Raw genomic sequence first — 26,216 nt, 5'->3', positions numbered from 1 at the left:
CCAAGCCTTACGCGATTCTCCGGTCCCCACAGTTGGGATTCACGTTGGCTTAGATCACTTGTGGTTTAGTGTGGCCGTGACGTGGTGGACCTCATTGACCTTGCGCCCCCCCCCCCCCCCCCCCCCCCCCCCCCCCGGTTCACCGTGAGGTCCACCATGCCAGGGCTATGCTGCTAAAAAACCATCTGAGCCCATCCGAGGGCTACCCCAACAATGCACTGTCTGCCTGCACCTCCTCTACCAGACCACCACCCCGAATGCCCCTTCCACAGGGTCCCTTTTAATAGGCGGACCTCCGGGACCCTTGGAATGGGGGAACCCCAAGGTCCCCTGTAATAGGAAGCCCCCCCCTCCCCCCCCCACAGGGACCCCTGTGTAGGGCAATCCCCCCAGGGACCCTGTAATAGGGAGACCCCCTGCCTAAAGGAACCCCCTCCACAAACCCCCTCCCCCACGCACAGATGTCCCCCGCCCAGATAACAGACCCCTGGTTGGCAGATAGCAGTCCATACAGGGGAAGTGGGAAGCACTATAGCTCTAATGCACACCTTGCAGTACCACATGGCCATTCCTCGATGGTGAGGAGCTGTGACCTGCGCCTGGTTCCCACAGATCCCTTAGCTGCAAGCCATTCATAGCTTTCTAGCAGTGGTCTGTGATTGGCAGCTTCTACAAACCAGCTGCAGCTTTGATCCATTCATAATCCCTTTACGGTTCAGTGGTGTAAGTGGTGAAACCCCAATGTTTGTAAACATTGACCACATCAAAGAGATGTCAGTGCAAGCTCTAAGTACATTAATCACTTAAGAGTGTGGTTTCACTGCAACTTACCTCTCTTTGGGGGTCGGCAGAGTGGTGAGGGATTACAAGGGGATGAAGGGAGCATCGGGTGTCACTAAACGTGGACGACCTACTATTGTATGTTTCGGACCCGCCGGAGAGCATAGTGAGGATAATGGGCCTGTTGTTGAGGTTTGGGACGTTCTCGGGATATACGTTAAATGTAGGGAAAAGTGAAGTGTTCCTGTTGAACGAGTTTGGTCGGTGAGCCAATCTAGGGGGCATACCATTTAAGCTGGCCAGAGACAGGTTTAGATACCTGGGGATTCAGGTAGCGAGGGAATGGGCAATGCTTCACAAATGGAATTTAACAAAACTGGTGTAGGAGGTTAGGGAGGATCTGAAGAGGTGGGACACGCTGCACTTGACTCTGACGGGGAGGCTTCAAGTGGTGAAGATGACCATTCTGCCGAGGTTCCTGTTCGTATTCCAGACACACCCGATCTTTGAACCGAAGGCCTTCTTTCGGAAACTGGCTGTGATTATTTCAGACTTTGTACGGTGCCAAGGGTCAAGAGGACCCTGTTGCAGAGACAGAGGCAGAAAGGAGGGTTGGCGTTGCTGAACCTGCTACATTATTACTGGGCCGCGAACGTGGAGAAGGCGAGGCAGTGGTGGGAAGGAGAAGGGATAGAATGGGTGAGGATGGAGGAAGAATCCTGTCGGGGGTCCAGCCTGAGGGCAATGGTGACAGCGGCATTGCCAATGGCGCCAAGGAAACACTCGAAGAGCCTTGTAGTGTAGTCCACGGTGAAGATCTGGAACCAGCTGAGGAGGCACTTGAGGATAGAGGGGTAACTCTGTTGTGCGAAAACCATGGTTTGGAGCCGTGGGAGATAGATGGTATGTCCAGGAAGTGGGGCTGGTTTAGGTGAGGGATTTGTACCTGAGAAGAAGAGTTTGCCAATATAGAGGAACTGAAGGGGAGGGTAGAGCTCCCGAGAGGAAGTGAGTTTAGGTGCCTGCTGGTAAGGGACTTTGAACGTAAGGTTTGGAAAGAGTTCCCCAGGTTATCGAGGTACACCCTGTTGGAGCGACTGCTGCTTCCAGATGTGGAAGGGGAGGGCAGGATGAGAGACATATACAGGTGGCTGGGACAGCAGGGAGGTGATGAAGATTAAGGAGAATTGAGAGGGGGAGCTGGAGGGGAGATAAACTGGGGCGTATGGAGTGAGGTGCTATGAAGGGTGAATGCGACCTCCTCGTGCACAAGGATGAGCCTGATACAGTTCAAGGTGGTACACAGGGTACACATGAGTCGGTCAAGAATGAGTAGGTTCTTCCAGGGAGTGGCAGACGAGTGTGAAATGTGTGGGCGGGGACCAGCGAATTATGTTCATATGTTCTGGGGCTGTGAAACGTTGCAGAGATTCTGGGCAGGAGTGTTTGCGACGCTGGCAAGGACAGCGAGGGTGGATTTGAGCCGGACCCATTGGTGCCGATATTTGGGATATCGGAGAAGCCGCAGCCGATGGAGAGGAGGCGGGCCGATGTTGTGGCCTTCGCCTTTCTGATTGCCCGGGGAAGAATTCTGCTGGAGTGGCGGTCGGCAAGGCCACCGGGGGTGGCGGCCAGGCTGGGTGACTTTGATGACTTCCTTCGGTTGGAAAAGATTAATTACGAATTAAGGGGTTCAGCGGAGGTTATCGAGGCAAGGTGGGGGATGTTCATGGCCGTGTTTGAGGAGCTGTTCGTCGCAGGGGGGTTGAGGTGTAGAAGTCAATATTTTTCCCGCTTCTGGACTGTGATAGAAAAATTCAACCACGCTCGTTAAGAAAACATAACAAGACTTTATTTACGAACAGACTGCAGTTTATGGCTGAAAGTTGAGGTCGGAGAGCAGGGTGTGTCACTCCTGATTCCTACTCAAGTCCGCGCTTTCACAGAGAATCAGCTCAATATTTATACATTATCATTATCAAGATTGTGTGACAACAGTTTAGTCAGGAATTCGATCGGAAATAGAAACATAAGCAATATCATAAAACAGGCGTCATCTTGCTGACTTTTCAGGACTCTGTCCCGTCACTCAGATCATTATTTTGTCCTTTGATGGAATGTTTATGAATCGGAGGAGACTTGTTCTGACCTTATCTTGTCGTATTTAGACTGCTTTGGGTTATGACGAGTTAGTCTTATCAGAATTTGCGGAGGCATTTCGGATCAGCTTGACCTTTTCTGATCTTATTCAGGCTTTAGATCATGCGAAGTCAGCTTTTCTTACATGGTACCCAGTAGTTGACCAGTTTTCCCATCATGCCATTATTTACTTCGTACAACAGCACAGAGGGTGGGAGGGAGGAATGGGGTGAAAAAGGGGAAAATTCGTGCAAACTGTATAGTTGTGTGTTGGGGAGTTTGTCCCCGGATTGTTTATGTTTTGTAACCTTTTATATATGTTTGGATTAAAATACATTTTTAAAAAATTGTTATGAGGGTCTCTGCCTACACCACCCTTTAAGGCAGTGAGTTCCAAACTCCCACCACACTCTGGGCGAAAATGTTTTCCTCACATACCCTCCAAACCTACTGCCCCTTACCTTAAATATATGCCCAAATCTATGTCCAAAAAGACCTGGGGTTTCAGGTACATAGACCTTTAAAATGCCACGAAAAAAGTGCAGAAAGTAATGAAGAAGGCTAATAGAGTGTTGGCCTTTTTGTAGAGGACTGGGGTACAAGGACACAGAGGTTATGCCTCAGCTTTCCAAAACCCTGGTTAGACTTGAAGCACTGTGAGCAGATCTGGTCACCACACCTTCGGAAGGAAATATTGGCCTCGGAGGGAGTGCTACGTAAGATTACAAGAATTATACCTGGATTTCGGGGGTTAAGTTATGAAGAGGGATTATACAGAGTCGGCCTGTTTTCTATCGAATTTAGAAGGTTAAGGGGTGATCTGATCAAAATCTTCAACAGGAAAAGACAGGTTGGATAAAGATAAACTGTTTCCACTGGTTGGAGATTCTAGAACTAGGGGGCATGGTCTAAAAATTAGTGCCAGACCTTTCAGGAGAGATGTCAGGAAGAACTTTGACACAGAAAGGGTCGTAGACATTTGGAACTCTCTCCTGCAAATGGCAATTGATGACAGAACAATTCTTAATTTTAAATCTGAAATAGTTTTTTCTTGTTGCGCAAAGGCATTAAAGGATATGGGCCAAAGACAAGTATATGGAGTTAGGTCACAGATCAGCCATGATCTAATTGAATGGTGGAGCAAGCTCAAAGGGCTGACTTGTCTATTCTTGTTCCTATGTTCCTATATTTACTTAATTTATTGGAGTTCTTTGAAGGAGTACCATGTGCCGTGGACAGAGGGGAGCCTGTAGATGTACTGTACTTGGAATTCCAGAAAGCATTTGATAAGCTGCCACATCAGAGATTATCATAGAATTTGCAGTGCAGAAGGAGGCTATTCGGCCCATCTAGTCTGCACTGGCCCTTACAAAGAGCACCCTACTCAAGCCCACCTATCTACCCTATCCCCGTAACCCAGAAACCAACACTGAACCTTTTTTGGACACTAAGGGCAATTTAGCACGGCCAATCCACCTAACCTGTACATCTTTGGACCGTGGGAGGAAACCGGAGCACCCGGAGGAAACTCACGCAGACATGGGGAGAACGTGCAGACTCCTCACAGACGGTGACCCAGCCGGGAATCGAACCTGGGATCCTGGAGCTGGATTGGAAAACAAATACTTATTGTGTAGGGAGTAACATAGTAGCATGGATAGAAGATGGACTGGCTGGCAGAAATCAAAGAGTATGCACAAATGGTTTATTTATTGGCAGGTTATTGACAAATGGAGTCCCACAGGGGTCTGTGCTGGGGCCTCAAATTTATACAATTTATATCAATCACTGGCGGCACAGAGGCGCAGTGGTTAGCGCTGCTGCCTCATGGCACCGAGGACCCGAGTTCGATCCCAGCCTCAGGTCACTGTCTGTGTGGAGTTTGCACATTCCCCCCCGTGTCTGTGTGGGTCTCACCCCCACAACCCAAAGATTGGGCAGCACGGTAGCATGGTGGTTAGCATAAATGCTTCACAGCTCCAGGGTCCCAGGTTCGATTCCCGGCTGGGTCACTGTCTGTGCGGAGTCTGCACGTCCTCCCCGTGTGTGCGTGGGTTTCCTCCGGGTGCTCCGGTTTCCTCCCACAGTCCAAAAGATGTGCGGGTTAGGTGGATTGGCCATGATAAATTGCCCGTAGTGTCCTAAAAAAAAAATTTAAGGGGGGGGGGGTTGTTGGGTTACGGGTATAGGGTGGATACGTGGGTTTGAGTAGGGTGATCATGGCTCGGCACAACATCGAGGACCGAAGGGCCTGTTCTGTGCTGTACTGTTCTATGTTCTCTGTGCAGGGTGGGTGAACTGGCCATGCTAAATTGCCCCTTAATTGGAAACTAAATGAATTGGGTACACTAAATTTATTTAAAAAAACAATTTATATCAATGACTTAGATGAAGGGAGCGAATGCATGGTAGCTAAATTTGCAAATAACACAAAGATTGGTCGGAAAGTATGTTGTGAAGAAGACATAAGGAATTTGCAGGTGGATATCAATAGGTTGGGTTAGTGGCCAAATCTGGCAGATGGAGTATAATGAGGGAAAATGTGAAGTTCCTCACTTTGGAGGAAGAAAAAATAAAAACAGTATCACTTAACGGGGAACAACTGCAGAATTCTGAAATTCTGAGGTGTGTAGGTGTTTCCGTGCACGAGTCACAACCGGTTAGTATGACGGTACAGCATGCAGTCCAAGAACACTAATGGAATGCTATCCTTTATTATGAGAAGGAGCTATGGTCCGAAAGCTAGTGATTCCAAATAAACCTGTTGGGACTTTAACCTAGTTTTGGAAGACCTCTTAATGTGACCATCCCAGTGCAACGCCAGCATCTCCACATCATCTTTATTATGAGAGGAATTGAACATTAAAGTAAGACTATTATGCTTCAAGGGCAGCAAGGTGGCGCAGTGGTTAGCACTGCCTGCCTCATGGCACTGAGGTCCCAGGTTCGATCCCGGCTCTGGGTCACTTACTGTGTGGAGTTTGCACATTCTCCCCGTGTTTGCGTGGGTTTCGCCCCCACAACCCAAAGCTGTGCAGAGTAGGTGGATTGAACATGTTAAATTGCCCCTGAAGTGGAAAAAAATAATTGGGTACTCTAAATTTATTTAAAAAAAAGAATATTATGCTTCAGTTTTGCAGGGTACTAGTGAGACCATATCACAAATATTGTGTACAGACTTGGCCTCCTTATTTAAGGAACGCTGTAAGTGGGTTGGATGTAGTTCAGAGGAGGTTTACTAGATTGATACCTGGTAGGAGCAGGTTGTCTGATGCAAAATGGTTAGGCAGACTGGGTTTATAACTACTGGGGTTTAGAAGAGTTATTATTATTTTTATTTTTTTAAATTTAGAGTACCCAATTATTTTTTTCCAATTAAGGGGCAATTTAGCGTGAGCAATCCACCTAACCTGCACATCTTTGGGTTGTGGGGGTGAAACCCACGCAGGCACGGGGAGAATGTGCAAACTGCACACAGACAGTGACCTAGGGCCGGGATTCAAACCCGGGTCCTCAGCGCTGTAGGCAGCACGGTAGCATTGTGGATAGCACAATTGCTTCATAGCTCCAGGGTCCCAGGTTCGATTCCGGCTTGGGTCACTGTCTGTGCGGAGTCTGCACATCCTTCCCGTGTGTGCGTGGGTTTCCTCCGGGTGCTCCGGTTTCCTCCCACAGTCCAAAGATGTGCAGGTTAGGTGGATTGGCCATGATAAAAAAAATTCCCCTTAGTGTCCAAAATTGCCCTTAGTGTGGGTGGGGTTGCTGGGTTATGGGGATAGGTTGGAGGTGTTAACCTTGGGTGGGATGCTCTTTCCGGGAGCCAGTGCAGACTCGATGGGCCGAATGGCCTCCTTCTGCACTGTAAATTCTATATATATATAAAACCACTGTGCCACCGTGCTGCCGGGTTTAGAAGAGTTTAGGGGTGACCTGCTTGAAGCATATAAGATCCTGAACGATCTTGACAAAGTGGAACTGGAAAGGATGCTTCATCTTGAGGGCGAGTCCAGAAATAGAGGACACTGTTTTAAAATTATGAGTCGCCCTTTTAGAACATAGAACATTTTTATCTCTGAGGGTCGCACAACTCTGGAACTCCCTGCCTCAGACACAGTGGAGGTGGGGCTCACTGAATAGTTTTAAGGTAGAGGTAGATAGATTTTTGTTAGGTAAGCGAATCAAAGGAGCGGCACGGTGGCGCAGTGGCTCTGGGTTACTGTCTGTGTGGAGTTTGCACATTCTCCCCCTGTCTGCGTGTCTGGCCCATCGTGTCTGCTGCGGGATTCTCTGTCAGCGGGATCATCCGCTTCACCAGCAGCGCATCCATGCCCCGGGTCAGAGATGAGGAGGAATTTCCTCAACCAGAGGGTAGTGAATCTGTGGAACTCTTTGCTGCACAAGGCTGTGGAGGCCAAATCACTGAGTGTCAGAGATAGATAGGTTCTTGATTAATAAGAGGATCAGGGGTTATGGGGAGAAGGCAGGAGAATGGGATGTGAGAAAAATATCAGCCGTGATTGAATGGCGGAGCAGACTTGATGGGCCAAGTGGCCTAATTCTGCTTCTATGTCTTATGGTCTTATGGTTTCCTGACGGCGTGGGATGGCCACAATGGGAAACCCCACTGGCCAGCTGCCGGAACAGAGGATCCTGCTGCCGGGGGGGGGGGGGGGGGGGGGGGGGCACCGTAAAATGGGGTTTCCTAGCTACCTAACCCCATTTGCCAGCAATTGGCCCATAGCCTTGAATATTATGCTGTGCTAAATGCACATCCAGATATTTTTCAAGAATGTGAGGCAACCCACCTCTACCACCCTCCCAGGCAGTGCATTCCAGACCGTCACCTCCCTCTGGGTAAAAAGGTTGTTCCTCACATACCCCCAAACCTCCTGCCCCTCACCTTGAACTTGTGTCCTCTTGTGGCTGACCCTTCAACTAAGGCTCCCTATCAACCTTGACCATGCTCCTCAATCTTGCACATCTCGATCAAGGCAGCAGGGTCGCACAGTGGTTAGCACAGTTGCTTCACAGCTCCGGGATCCCAGGTTCAATTCCCGGCTTGGGTCACTGTCTGTGCGGAGTCTGCATGTTCTCCCCGTGTTTGTGTGGGTTTCCTCCGGGTGCTCCGGTTTCCTCCCACAGTCCAAAGCTGTGCAGTTTAGGTGGATTGGCCATGCTAAATTGCCCTTAGTGTCCATAAAAGGTTAAGTGGTTACGGGGACAGGGTGAAGGTATGGGCTTAGATAGTGTGCTCTTTCCAAGGGCCGGTGCAGACTCGAAGGGCTGAATGGCCTCCTTTGGCACTGTAAATTCTATGAGGTCACCCCCTCAGTCTTCTCTGCTTCAATGAAAACAACCCAAATCCGTCCAACCTCTCTTCATAACTTAAATGTTCCATCCCAGGCAAGATCCTGGTGAATCTCCTCTGCACTCCCTCCAGAGCAATAATATCCTGTAAACCTTTAAAAAATTTAAAGTACCCAACATTTTCTAATTAAGAAGCAATTTAACGTGGCCAATCTACCTACCCTGCACATCTTTGGGTTGTGGGGGTGAGACCCATGCAGATATTTGGAGAATGTGCAAACTCCACACGGACAGTGACTCGGGGCCGGGATCGAACCCGGGTCCTCGGCGCCGTGAGGCAGCAGTGCTAACCACTGCGTCACCTTGCTGCCCTCCTTCCTGTAAACTTATGCAATCATCTGTTACTGATTGTTAGCTAATTGATACAGTATTCTTTAATTAATATATTTGGTTAATACAAGGTACACTGATTCAAAAAATTGGTTGGGGAAGACAATGGGCAAGATTCTCCGTGCTGATGCCGGGACTGAATCGCGAGTGTTCTACGTACACGATAATAGCACTGGGCCCGGAGTGATTCAGGACATTCTATGGGCTCGCACCAGTGCCACATGGAACTATTGGAATTCCAATGCATGCCGGTGTTTGATACGGTGGGTCGCGATCGGCACTGAGAGCCTGACAAGCAGGAGCTGCATATCGGCACTCCACTCCCCGCATCCTCACCCCAGCCAGGAAGATGGCACTGGTTGCCCTGAAGCACGTTGATGGGTCGGCTGGGGCCAGAGAGTACTGGGGGGTGGGGGGTGTGGGGGGAGGCACCCATACAACCCGTGGTGCTCAGTTCACAGTGGGGCAGTCAACAGCATGGCTGCCTTGCAGGCTGTGACAATGATGGTCCATGGCCTACCACCTCGACCCATGGCCCACCACCTGGATGCCCCCCTGGCAGATGTGCCGCCCCCACCCAGCCATCGGCACAACTGTCAGCACACTATAGCGATGTTAAACACTTTTTGTACCTCCTTTCTCTTCCTCAGTAATCACGGTGCCAGTTCCCGATTTTCACTATCACAAGGGAACCTCGCCGTAGGTAATTCCACCTGGCGGAGGCAAAGTATGCGGGAAGCCCGGAGAATACCGGATTGGGCCGTGAATGATATGCAAACAGCCTTTACTGTACAAATTGCATACCCAAGATGGCATTCGGCATGGAACACATTCACACCACTGTCGAGGCACTGGACATGCTGTTGGGCGCCCAGCGTTGCCTCAATTTTCAGCCGACGCACGATTATAACCCAAATTTATGTTAGGGAAACCAGACAAGAAACCTCAACAATGTTTCAATACATAAAACTGTGAGGAAAGGATACTTTGCCCCAAGAGCAATTCCACTGCCTAATCGAGATCTTTTCTATTAAAACAAACTTTATTATTATTATTTTTTAAAATTTTCCAATTAAAGGGTAATTAAGAATGCCCAATCCACCTACCCTGTACATCTTTAGGTTGTGGAGGTGAAACCCAAGCAGGCACAGGGAGAACGTGCAAACTCCACACGGACAGTGACCCGGGACCGGGATCAAACCCGGGTCCTCAGCCATGTAAGGCAGCAGTGCTAACCACTGCGCCGCTGTGACGTCCTACAAACTTTATTATTAACACAGTATTCACCACATCAACATCACAGAAAAATGCAAGTAACAGTTAAATTGTTCAAAACAAAACAGGGAAACACTTTAACTGCTAACTTCTAATTCCAAATAAGCAAATCTCATTACAGGTCAAAAGCCACTTGTAAAAATAGTTGGCAAACACAGGGGTACTTTCTGTACTATTGGGTAGCGATTTCCTTTCAGAAGAAGAGAAAGAGACCTTTTCAGGCACAACCTGAAAATCCTTCTGCCTTGGCAAACTCAAAAATTCCTACAGCCAAAACTGCATGCAAGAAATCTTTTTTTTTTTAATTTAGATTACCCAATTATTTTTTCCAATTAAGGGGCAATTTAGCGTGGCCAATCCACATACTCTGCACATTTTTGGGTTGCGGGGGCGAAACCCACGCAGACACGGGGAGAATGTGCAAACTCCACACAGACAGTGATCCAGAGCCGGGATCGAACCTGGGACCTCAGCGCCGTGAGGCGGTTGTGCTAACCACTAGGCCACCGTGCTGCTCTGCATGCAACAAACCTGGCCTCTCCCATTAATTACTTTATCTCTATCCCATTCAGATCCCATTACCTGCTTATCTAAGTCTAAACATAATGTCTCAAATTATCTGCCCCAGCCTCCCAGAAGGGAACCATCCAAAATACACAATATTCCATTAACCCGAAATAGGTAAACAAGTACATGGTTGGAATGAATGATTATCTCACTTTTATGACATCTTAATTGCAGCCCTAGCAGACACACAGACTGGCTACCTTAACCCAGTTTGTTAATAACATTACTGTAACAGGTATATATAATGCAATCTATGGAAAACAAAATCTACATTCATCACAGGTTGTTTCGATTCCCGGCTTGGGTCACTGTCTGTGCGGAGTTTGCACATCCTCCCCGTGTGTCCGTGGGTTTCCTCCGGGTGCTCCGGTTTCCTCCCACAGTCCAAAGATGTGCAGGTTAGGTGGATTGGCCATGATAAATTGCCCTTAGTGTCTAAAATTGCCCTTAGTGTTGGGTGGGGTTACTGGGTTATGGGGATGGGGTGGAGGTGTGGACCTTGGGTAGGGTGCTCTTTTCAGGAGCCGGTGCAGACTAGATGGGCCGAATGGCCTCCTTCTGCACTGTAAATTCTATGATATGATAATGAATCGCGTGATTGTCTGATGTCAACATGACCTTTGGTGTGACAATTCCGGCTGCAAATCCTCCCTTTCTAAAATCCTGCAAAAAGAGTTTTCTAGGGCAGCATGGTGGCTCAGTGGGTTAGCCCTGTAGCCTCACGGCGCCGAGGTCCCAGGTTCGATCCCGGCTCTGGGTCACTGTCCGTGTGGAGTTTGCACATTCTCCCCGTGTTTGCGTGGGTTTCGCCCCCACAACCCAAAGATGTGCAGGGTAGGTGGATTGGCCACGCTAAATTGCCCCTTATTTGGAAAAAATGAATTGGGTACTGTAAATTTATTTTTAAAAAAAGAGTTTTCTAAAAGTACAAGATAGAAATACAGAACAGACAATTCTAGTTTCTATGGATCAGACTTTTCTTTCTTGTTCACCAAAAGACCTCCCGGACACACACAGTCTCCATATCACTCCACTTTAACTAATATTGAACTGCATTAAGGAGCAACTCATGTTGATTGAAAGACCACTAGTCACTGCTGCACGTTCCGGACACAGAGACCTGAAACTCCTTAGTCAGGGTGCCACTGTATATATCATATATGATCATTAATTCTCTGTCTATGAGGATGGTGGAAGCGGAAAATGTAATTGTATGGGAACTTGAAGGAAATAAACTTGCATGGGTATATGGAGGGGGAATGTGATGAACTGGATCGTTCTACAAAGAGTCAGCATGGACTCCAGTTGCTGGAATGACTCAATAACTGTACACATACACAGCACTGTTTAACAAAACTAGAAATAATAATAAATATGCTTCATTAGAGAACCACAAATATCTAACATTTACTGTATAACATAATATAATAATATTTACTTTTGTCAGAAGCAGGCTTACATTAACACTGCAATGAAGTTACTGTGAAAAACCCCCAGTCGCCACACTCCGGCGCCTATTTGGGTACACGGAGGGAGAATTCAGAACGTCCAATTAATCTAACAGCACGTCTTTCGGGATTTGTGGGAGGAAACTGGAGCAGCCGGAGGAAACCCACGCAGACACGGGGACAACGTGCAGACTCCGCACCCAAGCAGTGAAACAACAATGCTACCCACTGTGCTGCCACTAGGGCAACACAAGGTATACAATGTAAAAACATAGACACAGGCATAGGGTGAAGCAAACAGGAACATAGTTTTAATCAGGTCAGTCCATAAGAGGATGGTTTCGGAGTCTGGTAACAGCGGGGGGATGGCAGAGCAGGGCCAAAGAGCCTCCTTCTGTTGCTATTTTTTATTGATCTCCTCCCAGATGTTGCTCAATGAAAGAACCTTCATTGTCCAACCTCAGACATGACGTCACAATGGATCTCTGCTCTGAATTGGCCAATAGGAATCACTGCTCCGTGGTGACGTCTCCGGGTTCCAGTGCGCAGGTGCAGCGCGCGCAAAAACGGGAGCCCCGCCCCCACCCTTTCTTCCCCCTCCCCCAAAACCTCCTGGAGGGGAGACAAGGTTTCCAGGCAACCGGCCTGACGAGAAGCCGCTCAACTCCCCCTCCCCCCACCTCTCTCACTACCGCGGCTGGTTGGTCCAAAAAGAGATTGAGAGCGACCGCTGGAGGCAGTCGCACTGCGCCTGCCCCGGACAGCTCGGCTCAGCAGCGCTCTCTGCGCCTGCGCGCTGGGCTGCCAGCTGAGTGGGGGAGGGGACTTTGCAAAATGTCTTCACGTCATTTTCCTCCCAGCCCCGCAGTCTGACTTTAAACAGCACAGCATCTGTTTATAGTTTCACATACAGACTGAAACTTCCTCCTCTGTCCAACATCTGTGAGTAAAACACTTTCTTTCTCCCCCTGGAAAATACAGAGAGTTGTGGAACTCTGGAATTGGAACTAAAGACAAATTTGCTGAGGGGCAAAATGCTGTGATTTTGTGGAACCTGTTTTTATTGTCTGAGATAGTTAAAGACCAATTTATCCTGTTTATTCAAATACTGTTTCTCTCAATGCAATGATTCATTTATGTCGACTTTAGTTGATTGTCACAGTAGAAGTTTTTTAAATGTGAAACGTTGTCCTTCAGTGTGTTCCATTGGGCTTTCTGGGAATTTGTTTAGTATGAGGTCACCACGAGCATCGTAACAACCTTAATATGTCTGGTGTTGTTACATGGTGCATATTTGATATAAGGTGCATATTTAGTATCTTATTTATTGTTATGTATTAAAGTTAATTTATTATTCCAAACTTGTAACATAGTATTGCAGCTACATTATATATTTCCAGTCAAAGAGTCATCAAAGCAGAAAAGGAGATCCTTCAGCAACTTGAATCCATGCCAACACTCTTAACAGATAATCCAGTCAGTGTCATTTCCCCAATATACCCCCATTCCTTCATTTGTCCATCCAAATTTTGTTTTAAAATTGAGCGTCTCCGCTTTGATCATCTTCGTAAGTCACTGAGTTCCAGATCTTGATCGCTCGTTTCCCCAAAAAACGTTCTCCGTCATCCAGCCTGTATCTCTAATCAAGTAATAGCGTTCTGTAAATTACAGAAATTTATGTGCACTATATATATATATATATATAGGCCAGCAGCCTGCAGAAGATTTTCAGATCTGTGTCCTGGATGTGAAGCAGTGAGCATGGATCTGTTCATCAGCATGAATGAATTCCTCGAGAATTGGTAGAGGATTTTAGGTCCAGGAGAGTGAGAATGGAGGGAAGAGTGTGTGGATGAAGATTGATACATTTTGGGGAATGAGCGGGGCAAGACTGTTCCACGGAAACTAGAATTATCTATTCTGAATTTCTATCCAGTGCTGACAGCAATTACTTTTATGAACTGCTTTCACAGGGTATCAGAAGGGGAGGATTCACAGACTCAAATCTCAATGAACATCACGTGAAGATCTGACAGAGTCACTAGATTATTCGGGACCCGAATATCATCGACATTTGAAACTAGAATAGGAAATGTTTGGTCTGTCCCTTCAAATTGTTTAAACACCAGTGGTACTGGAAAATCACCTGGACGAGCGCACGCACACACACACACACACACACACACACACACACACGAGTGAGAATGGTCTAGTGAACTGACTGTGCAAGGAGCTTTAACCAGTTACACAGCCTGGAAAAGATTGAAAGGTTCACCGCGGGGAGAGACTGTACACGTGTTCTCTATGAGGACAGTTCTTCAACTGAACCTGGAGCTGCACAAAGACACTCGCACCAGGGAGAAACCGTGGAAATGTGGGGAGTGTGGGAAAGGATTCAGTTGTCCCTCAAAGCTGGAAACCCATCGACGCAGCCACACCGGGGAGAGGCCATTCACTTGCTCTGAGTGTTCAAGGGGATTCAGTGATTCATCCACCCTGCGGAATCACCAGCGAATTCACATCGGGGAGAGAGCGTTCACATGCTCGGAGTGTGGAAAGAGATTCAGTGATTCATCTGCGCTGCTGATGCACCAGCGTGTTCACAATGGGGAGAGACCATTCACCTGTCCCATGTGTGGAAAAGGATTCACTCGCTCATCTGCACTGCAGAATCACCAGCGATTTCACACGGGTGAGGGGTTGGTCACCTGCTCCGAGTGTGGGAAGGGATTTACTCACTCATCCCTCCTGCTGACACACCAACACGTTCATACTGGAGAGAGGCCATTCACCTGCTCTGAGTGTGGGAGGGGATTCACTCAGTTATCCAGCCTGCTGAGACACCAACGCATTCACACTGGGGAGAGACCGTTCACCTGCTCTGTGTGCGGGAAGGGATTCACTCAGTCATCCAGTCTGCTCGGACACCAAGGCACCCACACCAATGAGAAACTTGTGAAATGCTCAGACTGTGGGAGTTGCTTTAAAACCTCTGCCTACCTGATGGTCCACCAGCGCATTCACACCGAGGAGAGACCGTTCAGCTGCTCTCACTGTACAAAGAGGTTCAGAACATCATCCGACCTACTGAGACATCAGCGAATTCACACTGGGGAGAAGCCATTTCCCTGCTCCGTGTGTGGGAAGGGATTCACTCAGTCATCCCACCTGCTGACACACCAGCGGATTCACAATGGGGAGAGGCCGTTCACCTGCTCTGTGTGTGGGAAGGGGTTCACTTGTTCATCCAAGCTGCTGAGACATCATGGCAGTCACACTGATTTAGATGTTCACCTTTTAGATGCTCTGACTGTGGCTTCTAATTGTGTCAATTGAGGCCAAATATATACAGATGGGAGTGTATTGATTAGATGGTTATCAGAAGCACCTTTACAAGAGAGATTTACTAATATAACTTGGAGTCGGAGGTTATACCTGTAATGTTTGTTTCTGTGAATAAATCTAGACCAAATAAAGATTGACTATAACATGGTAACAGAGAATGCTTGTCCAATGGTGAAGTTTGGAAACTAAAATAAAATTGCAGACAGAAGCTTAACAATCTCAGCAGCTTTTGGAAGAAATGGCTGAAAGTGAGTGGAAATGATCAGGGTCTGATTTCCCGCTGATGTTCTCGGAGTCTGAGCCATACGACCAGTGGAAGAATGAAGTGGAGATGTTGACACACGTTAGGTCCCCACCAAAGAGGAAACAGGTTGGGCCTCGGCATTGTCACTTCCTAACAAAAGGAAAATCAGAAGGAGCTGAATGTCTGTCAGTTGGATACTGATGAAAGTTTGGATCTTTAATTGGGGTTCAATGATGAGATCTACTCGCAAGGTAATCTATTGGATGCCAATGAAGCCTGGTCAGACTTTGTCAGGTTCTGAATGAGGGTGAAAGCAGCTTTAGCTGATCTGGATATTACAACAAAAGACAAGATTGGAACAGAACTAATAGACAAATGAACCTCAGGAAGGATTTTTAAAAAACATTTTAGAGTAGCCAATTCATTTTTCCAATTAAGGGGCAATTTAGCGTGGCCAATCCACCTACCCTGCACATCTTTGGGTTATGGGGGCGAAACCCAAGCAAACACGGGGAGAATGTGCAAACTCCTCACGGACAGTGACCCAGAGCCGGGTCGAACCTGGGACCTCGGCGCCGTGAGACTGCAGTGCTAACCCACTGCGCCACCGTGCTGCCCAAACCTTAGAAAGGATTGACAGGAGTTTCAGTTCTGACTCAAAATGACATTCCAACCACGGACATGTTCACCTATATGGGTTTAATGGAATTTTGTTTTTAGAAAGAATGTTCCCTGGGGTGTAGATAATTAAAGGGAGTGTGTTTAGATTTAGGTAATCAGGTCATGGGATCTGAGTGGGATAGAGATTTTTAATTATTGGAAGGAGCCAGGTCTGTAGCAAGCAGTTTGGCCGTAGGATTTTTTAGTTTGGAAAAGAGACGATTTCCAGGTTGTGCATTTAAGGGTCGCTCTCTCTCCTTTTCTGAAAGGAAATCTCGACACAATAATACAGCAAGTATTCTTATGTTTGCTAACTTTATTTACAAGTGGCTTTTGACCGACAATGAGCTTTGTTTGATTGGAGATAGTGAAGGTATAAGATAGTAATTGAAGTGTTTCCTTTTATTTTAGGAACTGTTTCGCTGTTAATTATAAAGCTATTTTCCTTTAATGTGTTTAATCCTGTGTTCATAATAAAGTTTGTTTCAATATAAAAGATCCCTGTTTTTCAGCGGAATCACTTCTGTAGCGAAGTATCCTTTCCTCTCATCTGCTTTCCGAATATAAATTGGGGTCTGGTCTGGTACCTTAACATTACCAATACCTGATACTTCAGATCAGGTAGTTTGAGTAGGATTAATGGCATCAGCTGATAAAATACAGAAAAAAAGCAAATTGTCTTCAAGCCAAACAGGCAATTTGCTCACCCTTCTTTTTATTTTTTAAAATTTAGAGTTGCCAATTATTTTTTCCAATTAAGGGGCAATTTAGCGTGGCCAATCCACCTACCCTGCACATCTTTGGGTTGTGGGGGTGAAACCCACACAGACACGGGGAGAATGTGCAAACTCCTCACGGACAGTGGCCCAGGGCCGGGATTCGAACCCGGGTCCTCAGCGCCGTAGGCAGCAATGCTAACCACTGTGCCACCGTGCCGCCTGCTCATCCTTCTTGACAAGGATTAAAAATCCTGCTGCAAAATGTAGCGCTGGTTGATGAAAAGTATATAATGCTCTTGGAAGAGTTCAGTGCAAAGCCTAAAATTTGTTTTTAAAAAAGTATTGCAGGACGCTGTCCATTGTAAACCACCCCTTGCTCCGTGACTTTAGCGAGGCCGTTGTCATGGATCTAAAGATGTGAGATAAAGACAGAAATATTTCCATTCGGCACTTTACAGACATGGTGACCCCATTTAGTCTTTCTCCAATAATAAACGGCAAGGACAAAAGGGTGATTCTAGACCAAGTCATGGACAAATGGATAGGGACTGGATCTGGGGCACCAGCTAAGTTTATGACTGATAATCATAGAATTTATAGTGCAGAAGGAGGCCATTTGGCCCATCGAGTCTGCACCGGCTCTTAGGAAGAGCACCCGACTTAAACCCGTGCTTCCACCCTATCCCCATAACCCAGTAACTCCACCTAACCTCTTTGGACACTAAAGGCAATCATGGCCAATCCACCTAACCTGCACATCTATGAACTGTGAAGAAATCGGAGCAAACCCACGCACACACGGGGAGAACGTGCAGACTCCGCGCAGACAGTGACCCAAGCCGGGAATCGAACCTGGGATCCTGGTGCTGTGAAGCAACAGTGCTATCCACTGTGCTACCGTGCTGCCCTTAATCTAATATAATGCAGGATATTTACTAATGACGAGTTCGAGACTATGGTCATGAACACCGCAGCTGAAAGTCCTTTCAGCAACGGACTCTGTGAAAGGAATCACACGGTGATCGATGAAATGATGCAGAAAACCTGAGCTGATCAGCCAAGCTGCAAGTTGAAAACTGCACTGGCTGGGATGATTTATGTGGAGAATTTACTTCAGATGGGTGGGATGGTATAATCCCTATCAATTGGTCTGTGGGAGAAATCCCCAAATGACCCTCTGTGCTGGACGATAGCCCCCTGGTTTAGAAGGGACGACAATTAGTTCTCTGTTTAATCATCAATTATCGGATTGTTTCTCTAAAACAATTGCTCATACCAACAAATTATTCAGGACTTTAGAAGGTGGGGGCCTTATAAAGTAAAGCTTTGTACAAAATAAGGAGAATCATGTTTTTCTTCTTTGATTTGTTTTGAAATATTGTTTGTGAGTATTGCAATGCTATCAGTTGGGTCCATTAATGTTTAAAGATAAATTTGAACACCCAGTGATTAACTAAAATAATTACGCCACAAAATTCCACATTTTTCGACAAAAACAAACTTTATTGTACGTATAAAACAAAATAAATATTACAAATCAGAACTATGAACTTTATTGTGAAGATTTAAACCTAATTCCACTTCTCCAGTCCTCTCTTTACCTCTGAAGAAGAGTCACACAGAGTTTTCTCTCTCACTGGTGCTGCTGGACATGCTGTGCTTTTTCAGTATTTTCGGTTTCTGTTTCTACACTTTAACCGCCACCCTTCCAAGCCAAAGAGTTCCCTCATACTTAACAATATTTGAAGGTTAATTCGCTTCTGTTCCAAAGGTATGCCAAAGCTCTCCAGAATTCACTTTAATTCTCCTCAGTATTCCAGCTATTCTCCAAGCTTTCACAGGGGTCCTTCATTGGTTTTCGGTTATACAACCCTCCACCTTTAAGACCTCCAAACTATGGGCCCCTCGGTTCAAACGTGAGCTGCAGTACCTTCTTGCTGAGGGATGTAAATATTAGGAATACTCCTGGTTCCTCATGGCCCTCTGAGCTTCTAGTCCCACAGCCGGTTCACAGCTCCTGATCCCACAGCCGGTTCACAGCTCCTGGGTCCCACAGCCGGTTCACAGCTCCGGGTCCCACAGCTGGTTCACAGCTCCGGGTCCCACAGCTGGTCCCACAGCTCCTGCTCCCACATCTGGTTCACAGCTCCTGCTCCCACAGCTGGTCCCACAGCTCCTGCTCCCACAGCTGGTTCACAGCTCCTGCTCCCACAGCCGGTTCACAGCTCCTGCTCCCACAGCTGGCTCACAGCTCCTGCTCCCACAGCTGGCTCACAGCTCCTGCTCCCACAGCTGGTTCCCAGCTCCTGCTCCCACAGCTGGTTCACAGCTCCTGCTCCCACAGCCGGTTCACAGCTCCTGCTCCCACAGCCGGTTCGCAGCTCCTGCTCCCACAGCTGGCTCACAGTTCCTGCTCCCACAGCCGGTTCACAGCTCCTGCTCCCACAGCTGGCTCACAGTTCCTGCTCCCACAGCCGGTTCACAGCTCCTGCTCCCACAGCTGGCTCACAGCTCCTGCTCCCACAGCTGGCTCACAGCTCCTGCTCCCACAGCTGGCTCACAGCTCCTGCTCCCACAGCTGGTTCACAGTTCCTGCTCCCACAGCCGGTTCACAGCTCCGGGTCCCACAACTGGTTTCACAGCTCCTGGTCCCACAGCTGGTTCACAGCTCCTGCTCCCACAGCTGATTCACAGCTCCTGGGTCCCACAGCTGATTCACAGCCCCTGGTCCCACAGCTGGTTCCCAGCTCCTGCTCCCACAGCTGGTTCACAGCTCCTGCTCCCACAGCTGGTTCACAGCTCCTGGTCCCACAGCTGGTTCACAGCTCCTGCTTTTACAGCTGGTTCACAGTTCCTGTTCCCACAGCTGCTTCACAGCTCCGGGTCCCACAGCTGCTTCACAGCTCCTGCTCCCACAGTTGGTTCACAGCTCCTGCTCCCACAGCTGGGTCACAGCTCCTGGGTCCCACAGCTGGCTCACAGGTCCTGCTCCCACAGCTGGTTCCCAGCTCCTGCTCCCACAGCTGGTTCACAGCTCCTGCTCCCACAGCTGGTTCCCAGCTCCTGCTCCCACAGCTGGCTCACAGCTCCTGCTCCCACAGCTGGTTCACAGCTCCTGCTCCCACAGCCGGTTCACAGCTCCTGCTCCCACAGCCGGTTCACAGCTCCTGCTCCCACAGCCGGTTCCCAGCTCCTGGGTCCCACAGCTGGTTCCACAGCTCCTGGGTCCCACAGCTGGTTCCACAGCTCCTGCTCCCACAGCTGGTTTCACAGCTCCGGGTCCCACAGCTGGTTCACAGCTCCTGGGTCCCACAGCCGGTTCCCAGCTCCTGCTCCCACAGCCGGTTCCCAGCTCCTACTCCCACAACTGCTGCTCCCACAGCTGGCTCACAGCTCCTGCTCCCACAGCCGGTTCACAGCTCCTGGTCTCACGGCTGGTCCCACAGCTCCTGCTCCCACAGCCGGTTCACAGCTCCTGCTCCCACAGCTGGTTCCCAGCTCCTGCTCCCACAGCTGGTTCCCAGCTCCTGCTCCCACAGCTGATTCACAGCTCCTGCTCCCACAGCTGATTCACAGCTCCGGGTCCCACAGCTGGTTCACAGCTCCGGGTCCCTCAGCTGGTTCACAGCTCCTGGGTCCCATAGCTGGTCCCACAGCTCCTGCTCCCACAGCTGATTCACAGCTCCGGGTCCCACAGCTGGTTCACAGCTCCTGCTCCCACAGCCGGTTCACAGCTCCGGGTCCCACAGCTGATTCACAGCTCCGGGTCCCACAGCCGGTTCACAGCTCCTGCCCCCACAGCTGGTTCCCAGCTCCTGCCCCCACAGCCGGTTCCCAGCTCCTGCTCCCACAGCTGGTTCACAGCTCCTGCTCCCACAGCTGGTTCCCAGCTCCTGCTCCCACAGCTGGTTCACAGCTCCTGCTCCCACAGCTGGTTCCCAGCTCCTGCTCCCACAGCTGGTTCACAGCTCCTGCTCCCACAGCCGGTTCACAGCTCCTGCTCCCACAGCTGGTTCCCAGCTCCTGCTCCCACAGCCGGTTCACAGCTCCTGCTCCCACAGCTGGCAGCTTCCAAACAAATTGCAGATTGCCTGCTTCCCGTGAGAAACACCCAGAATTTTAACCAAAGCTCCAGCCTGTATCACTTGTCCCCATGGTAATGGAGACCAGTTGGGATGTTATTGAATTGATATTTAAATTAATTAACATTTAGCTTCAAAAACCAAACATTTAACTTTGAGGTCTGCAGGAAGAATTCACCTTGCTGACAAAGACAGGTCAATAATTGTCAGACACAGTAGCTGGAACATTCCGACAGTTCATGCCAGTGGCACAACCCCGCCATAGGTTTCCCGACGGCGAGGGGCGCATTCAACGGGAAACGCCATTGACAACAGCCAATCGCCGGCTGCCTCCCTCCGCTGCATTGCGCGATAAATCCCATCCAATGTCTCCAGTTAAAGGAGCCCAGAAGTCCTTTTGCAGTTCTTACCCTTCGACCTTTGACTTCTTACATGGCCCACGACTTGCGAATTTCTTTCGGGTGCGTTATCTTTCATTTTTTAAAAATCCAATTGTCAAACTAAAACTTATTTTTCTCAAGCATGAATTATGAAACCAGGCGAATCAAAGGTCATAGAACTTACAGTGCAGAAAGAGGCCATTGGGACCATCGAGTCTGCACCGGCCCTTGGAAAGAGCATCCTACTTAAGCCCATGCCTCCACCCAGCCCGTAACCCCACCTAACCTTTTGGACACTAAGGGGTAATTTTACATGGCCAGTCCACCTGACCTGCACATCATTGCTGTGGGAGGAAACCCCCGCAGACACAGGGAGAAAGTGCAAACTCCACACAGTGACCTGAGGCCAGGTTTGAACATGGGTCCCTGGAGCTGTGAGGCAGCAGTGCTAACCACTGTGCCACCTTCCCGTGCAATCCCCTGCCCAGGAAGACATTAAAATGCGTCACCCTCTTCAGATCCCATTTGGAATATTACAACTCACAACATGCTCTATATTTTAATAACAGCCATTATCATATCTAATGGTGAAGCAGGCGCAGAGAACATCAGCCCACTGGAAGCAATGTCGTGACACTGGTCAGTCCAGCGGAAAGAAACCCTCCCACTTTACCAATTGTCAGAACAAACATGGTTCAATCCTGGATTAACAGCAGCAACAATACCGTGAGGGGCCTCACGGTAGCATGGTGGTTAGCATCAATGCTTCACAGCTCCAGGGTCCCAGGTTCGATTCCCGGCTGGGTCACTGTCTGTGTGGAGTCTGCACGTCCTCCCCGTGTGTGCGTGGGTTTCCTCCGGGTGCTCCGGTTTCCTCCCACAGTCCAAAGATGTGCGGGTTAGGTGGATTGGCCATGCTAAATTGCCCGTAGTGTAAGGTTAATGGGGGGATTGTTGGGTTACGGGTATACGGGTTACGTGGGTTTAAGTGGGGTGATCATTGTTCGGCACAACATCGAGGGCCGAAGGGCCTGTTCTGTGCTGTACTGTTCTATGTTCTATAACAACCCCTGCAATAACTTAGGAACTTGCTGGTGTCTGAAGTGATTTGATAATCGAGTGGATGTCTTCCTACACCCAGACCTGGTGAATGGCCTCTCCCCAGCATGAAAACACTGGTGTGTGTCAGCAGGTTGGATGAATCAATGAATGCTTTCTCGCACAGAGCAATTGAATGGCCTCTCCTCAGTGTGAACTCGCTGGTGTGTCTGCAGGTTGGAGAGGCAAGAGTATTCCTTCCCACAATCAGCGACGGTCAATGGCTTCCCCCCGTTGTGAACTCTCTGGTGTGTCTGCAAGTGAGATAACCGATTAAACCTCATCTCACACACGGAGCAGGTGAACGGCCTCTCCCCTGTGTGAACTCGCTCATGTCTCAGCAGGTCGGATGAAGTAGTGAATGCCTTTCCACACTCAGAGCAGGTGAAGGGTCGCTCCTTGCTGTGAACCCGCTGGTGAATCCGTAGGTTATAGGAGTGAGAGAATGCCTTCCCACACTGAGAGCAGGTGAATGGCCTCTCCCCTGTGTGAACCCGCTGGTGTGTCTGCAACTGGGATAACCGACTGAATTCCATCTCGCACTCAGAGCAGGAGAATGGCCTCTCCCCACTGTGAATTCGCTGGTGTATTCGCAGGTTGGAGGAGCGAGAGAATCCCTTCCCACACTCAGGACAGGTGAATGGCCTCTCCCCTGTGTGAACTCGCTGGTGTGTCAGCAGGTCGGATGAATTAGTGAATCCCTTCGCACACTTGGCACAGGTGAACGGCCTCGCCCCAGTGTGACTGCGTTGATGAATTTCCAGCTCCGATGGGAATCTGAATCCCTTCCCACAGGCCCCACATTTCCACGGTTTCTCCATGGTGCATTTGTCTCTCTCCAGGTCCGTTGATCAACTGAGGCATCTACACACTGAACACAGATATGGTATTTTCCTCCTTTAAATGGTGTAATGTTTCTTTCGGCTGTGTAACTGGTCAAAGCTCTTTCCTCAGTCAGTGCACTGGAACACTCATTTGCATCTGTGACTTGGTGCTTTTTCAGTTACATTTAAAATAATCTGAAGCTGTTAGAACAAGCATTTCTCGTTCTAGTTTCAAAGGCCAATGATACTCAGGTTCCAATAATCACACAACTCTTGTCAATTCTTTACTTGACTTCATATTTCTTTCTGCAGATCCTCCCCTTCTGATATTCTGTAAAAGGAGTTTACTAATGTCATCACTGTCAGTACAGAACAGAAATTCAGTACAGCTAACTCTAGTTTCTGTGGTCATATGACTGGACTCAAAATATGTGGTACAGAGAACATTGTTTCTTAATTAGAGAGAAGGTGGGAGAGGTATTTGAGAAAGGACTTTCGACAGCGAGTGGTCTGAATCTGGAACTCACTGTATATGAGGATGGTGAAAGCAGAATGGAATGGTTTAAAAATAAGATCAAACGGGCACTCGAGGTAAATTAACATGCAGTGCGAAGGGGATATGGAAGTAGAATGAATGGGACTTGAGTACATAGAACATACAGTGCAGAAGAAGGCTATTCGGCCCATCGAGTCTGCACCGACCCACTTAAGCTCTCACTTCCACCCTATCTCCGTAACCCAATAACCCCTCCTAACCTTTTTTTTGGACACTAAGGGCAATTTATCATGGCCAATCCACCTGCACGTCTTTGGACTGTGGGAGGAAACCGGAGCACCCGGTGGAAACCCACGCAGACACGGGGAGAATATGCAAACTCCGCACAGTGACCCAGCGGTAAACTGTAAAAAATTACTGTAAAAAGAATTGATATGGACTCAAGATTCCAAATGGATTACTTCTGAATTGTAATGTCCCTCTGACTGTAAACTTATAACACAGCTACTGTATTATATTGCAAGAATTGGGGGGTGGTTAGCTCAGTTGGCTGGTTTGTGATGCAGAGCAGCGGCAACATTGCGGCTTCAATTCCCATACCGGCTGACTATGTGCACGAAGGCCCTGCCTTCTCAACCTCACCCCTCGCCTGAGGTGTGTTGACCCTCAGCTTAAATCACCACCAGTCAGTTCTCTTTCATTTTCACAGGAATAAAAATAACAAATGAATTTTACTTCTGAAACATAAATATATTGAACATGTACCTTCTATCAACACTAGATATATCTCTCTATTGTTACAATCCCCATAGAGACCAATAACCTCAAAAAATAAACAAATTCCCAGACAAATCCAGTGGAATAGATTGAAGGACAATGTTTCACTTTTTAAAAACTTTTACTTTAAAAATCAAAGTAAAATGAACATAAATGTATCATTGCATTAAGAGACAAATAGAATTTGAATGCACAGGATACATTTGTCTTTAAAAATCTCACAATAAAAACAGGTTCCACAAAATCACAGCATTTCCCCTCTCAGCATATTTGTTTCTAATTCCAGTTCAAGAGTCCCACAAATCTCAGAAAGAGTGTTTTACTCACAGATGTTGGAAAGAGGAGGAAGTCTTAGTCTGTGTGTGAAGCTATAAACAAATGCTGTGCTGTTTAAAGGCAAACTGCAGGGCTGGGAAGAAAATGATGGGAAGACATTTTGCAAAATCCCCTCCCCCACTCCCTCAGCCAAGCAGCCCAGGCGCAGGCGCAGAAAGCGCTGCTGACCCAAGCTGTCCGGAGCAGGCGCAGTGCGCCGGTCGCTCCCGATCTCGCCGCAGCGGGGGAGCTCACCAAGTGGCTTCTCGCTCTGGCCTGAAATTTCAGCCGGTTGCCTGGAAACTTTGTCTCCAGGAGGTGTTGGGGGAGGGGCCGACAGCGGGTGAGGGCGGGGGCGCCCGTGAACGCACGCCGGGCCTGCGCACTTGAATCCGGTGACGTCATAGTGGAGCAGAGTGATTCCTATTGGTTTAATCAAGCAGGGCTTCGTTGTGACGTCACAATGTGGAGGTAGGACAATGAGCTTCAGAAACGTCCTTTTATAGAACAGTACAGCACAGAACAGGCCCTTCGGCCCTCAATGTTGTGCCGAGCCATGATCACCCTACTCAAACCTACGAATCCACCCTATACCCGTAACCCAACAACCTCCCACTTAACCCTACTTTTTTATTAGGACACTACCGGCAATTTAGCATGGCCAATCCACCTAACCCGCACATCTTTGGACTGTGGGAGGAAACCGGAGCACCCGGAGGAAACCCACGCACACAGGGGGAGGACGTGCAGACTCCACACAGACAGTGACCCAGCCGGGAATCGAACCTGGGACCCTGGAGCTGTGAAGCATTTATGCTAACCACCATGCTACCCTGCTGCCCCTCAACATCTGGGAGGAAGTCCTCTGAACAACATCTGGGAGGAAGTCAATTCTATTTCTCCTCTCACATTGCTGACTTGCAGGAACTGAAAGGAAAGGAAGTAAACATACATAGAAAATAGAAGCAGCAGGAGGCCATTCAGCCTTTTGAGCATGCAGATTCTGGAAAGGTTACAAATTTGGCACGAATTTCTAGTAGAAACCACACATGCCCAGAAGTCTCAGAATTTCTCTTCTTGATGGTGTTGGGAACTCTCCAATAGCTTTCATTTTCAAATTCAGGGTGGCACGGTAGCACAGTGGTTGCTTCACAGATCCAAGATCCCAGGTTCGATTCCCGGCTTGGGTCTGTGCAGAGTCTGCACGTTCTCCCCGTCTCTGCGTGGGTTTCCTCCGGGTAGCCCCCTTCTGCGCTGTAAATACTGTTCTATGAATAGCCTTCATTTTCACATTTCCGTGGGGCCATCTGACCATGTCCAATCATATGGCCTAAAAATGGTGTCTTGAGCTTTTGCAAATTCACTTTTAG

The 26,216-nt window shown here is 48.4% G+C and overlaps 2 protein-coding genes across 2 annotated transcripts in view; one reads left to right on the top strand and one right to left on the bottom strand.

Moving 5' to 3' along the window:
• Nucleotides 1–12,641: 12,641 nt before the first annotated feature.
• Nucleotides 12,642–26,216, top strand: part of LOC119951631 (zinc finger protein 91-like) — a 72,751-nt gene continuing 59,176 nt past the window's right edge. Inside the window, exons 1-2 of the mRNA XM_038774811.1 lie at nucleotides 12,642–12,848; nucleotides 13,880–15,240. Of these exons, the coding sequence (XP_038630739.1) occupies nucleotides 14,211–15,240 (1,030 nt within the window). The 5' untranslated portion in view covers nucleotides 12,642–12,848; nucleotides 13,880–14,210. The remainder of the gene's footprint in view (nucleotides 12,849–13,879; nucleotides 15,241–26,216) is intronic.
• LOC119951322 (zinc finger protein 239-like) lies at nucleotides 22,285–25,236 on the bottom strand. The gene is made up of 2 exons (XM_038774431.1): nucleotides 24,859–25,236; nucleotides 22,285–23,589 (listed from the first exon to the last, which is right to left on the bottom strand). The coding sequence occupies exon 2, from the start codon at nucleotides 23,253–23,255 to the stop codon at nucleotides 22,539–22,541; it is 717 nt and encodes a 238-aa protein (XP_038630359.1). The 5' UTR covers nucleotides 23,256–23,589; nucleotides 24,859–25,236; the 3' UTR covers nucleotides 22,285–22,538.

This window comes from Scyliorhinus canicula, chromosome 17 (assembly GCF_902713615.1).
Source record: "Scyliorhinus canicula chromosome 17, sScyCan1.1, whole genome shotgun sequence".
In the NCBI taxonomy this organism is placed as follows: Eukaryota; Metazoa; Chordata; class Chondrichthyes; order Carcharhiniformes; family Scyliorhinidae; genus Scyliorhinus; species Scyliorhinus canicula.
This window is presented reverse-complemented; position numbering and strand designations above follow the sequence as displayed.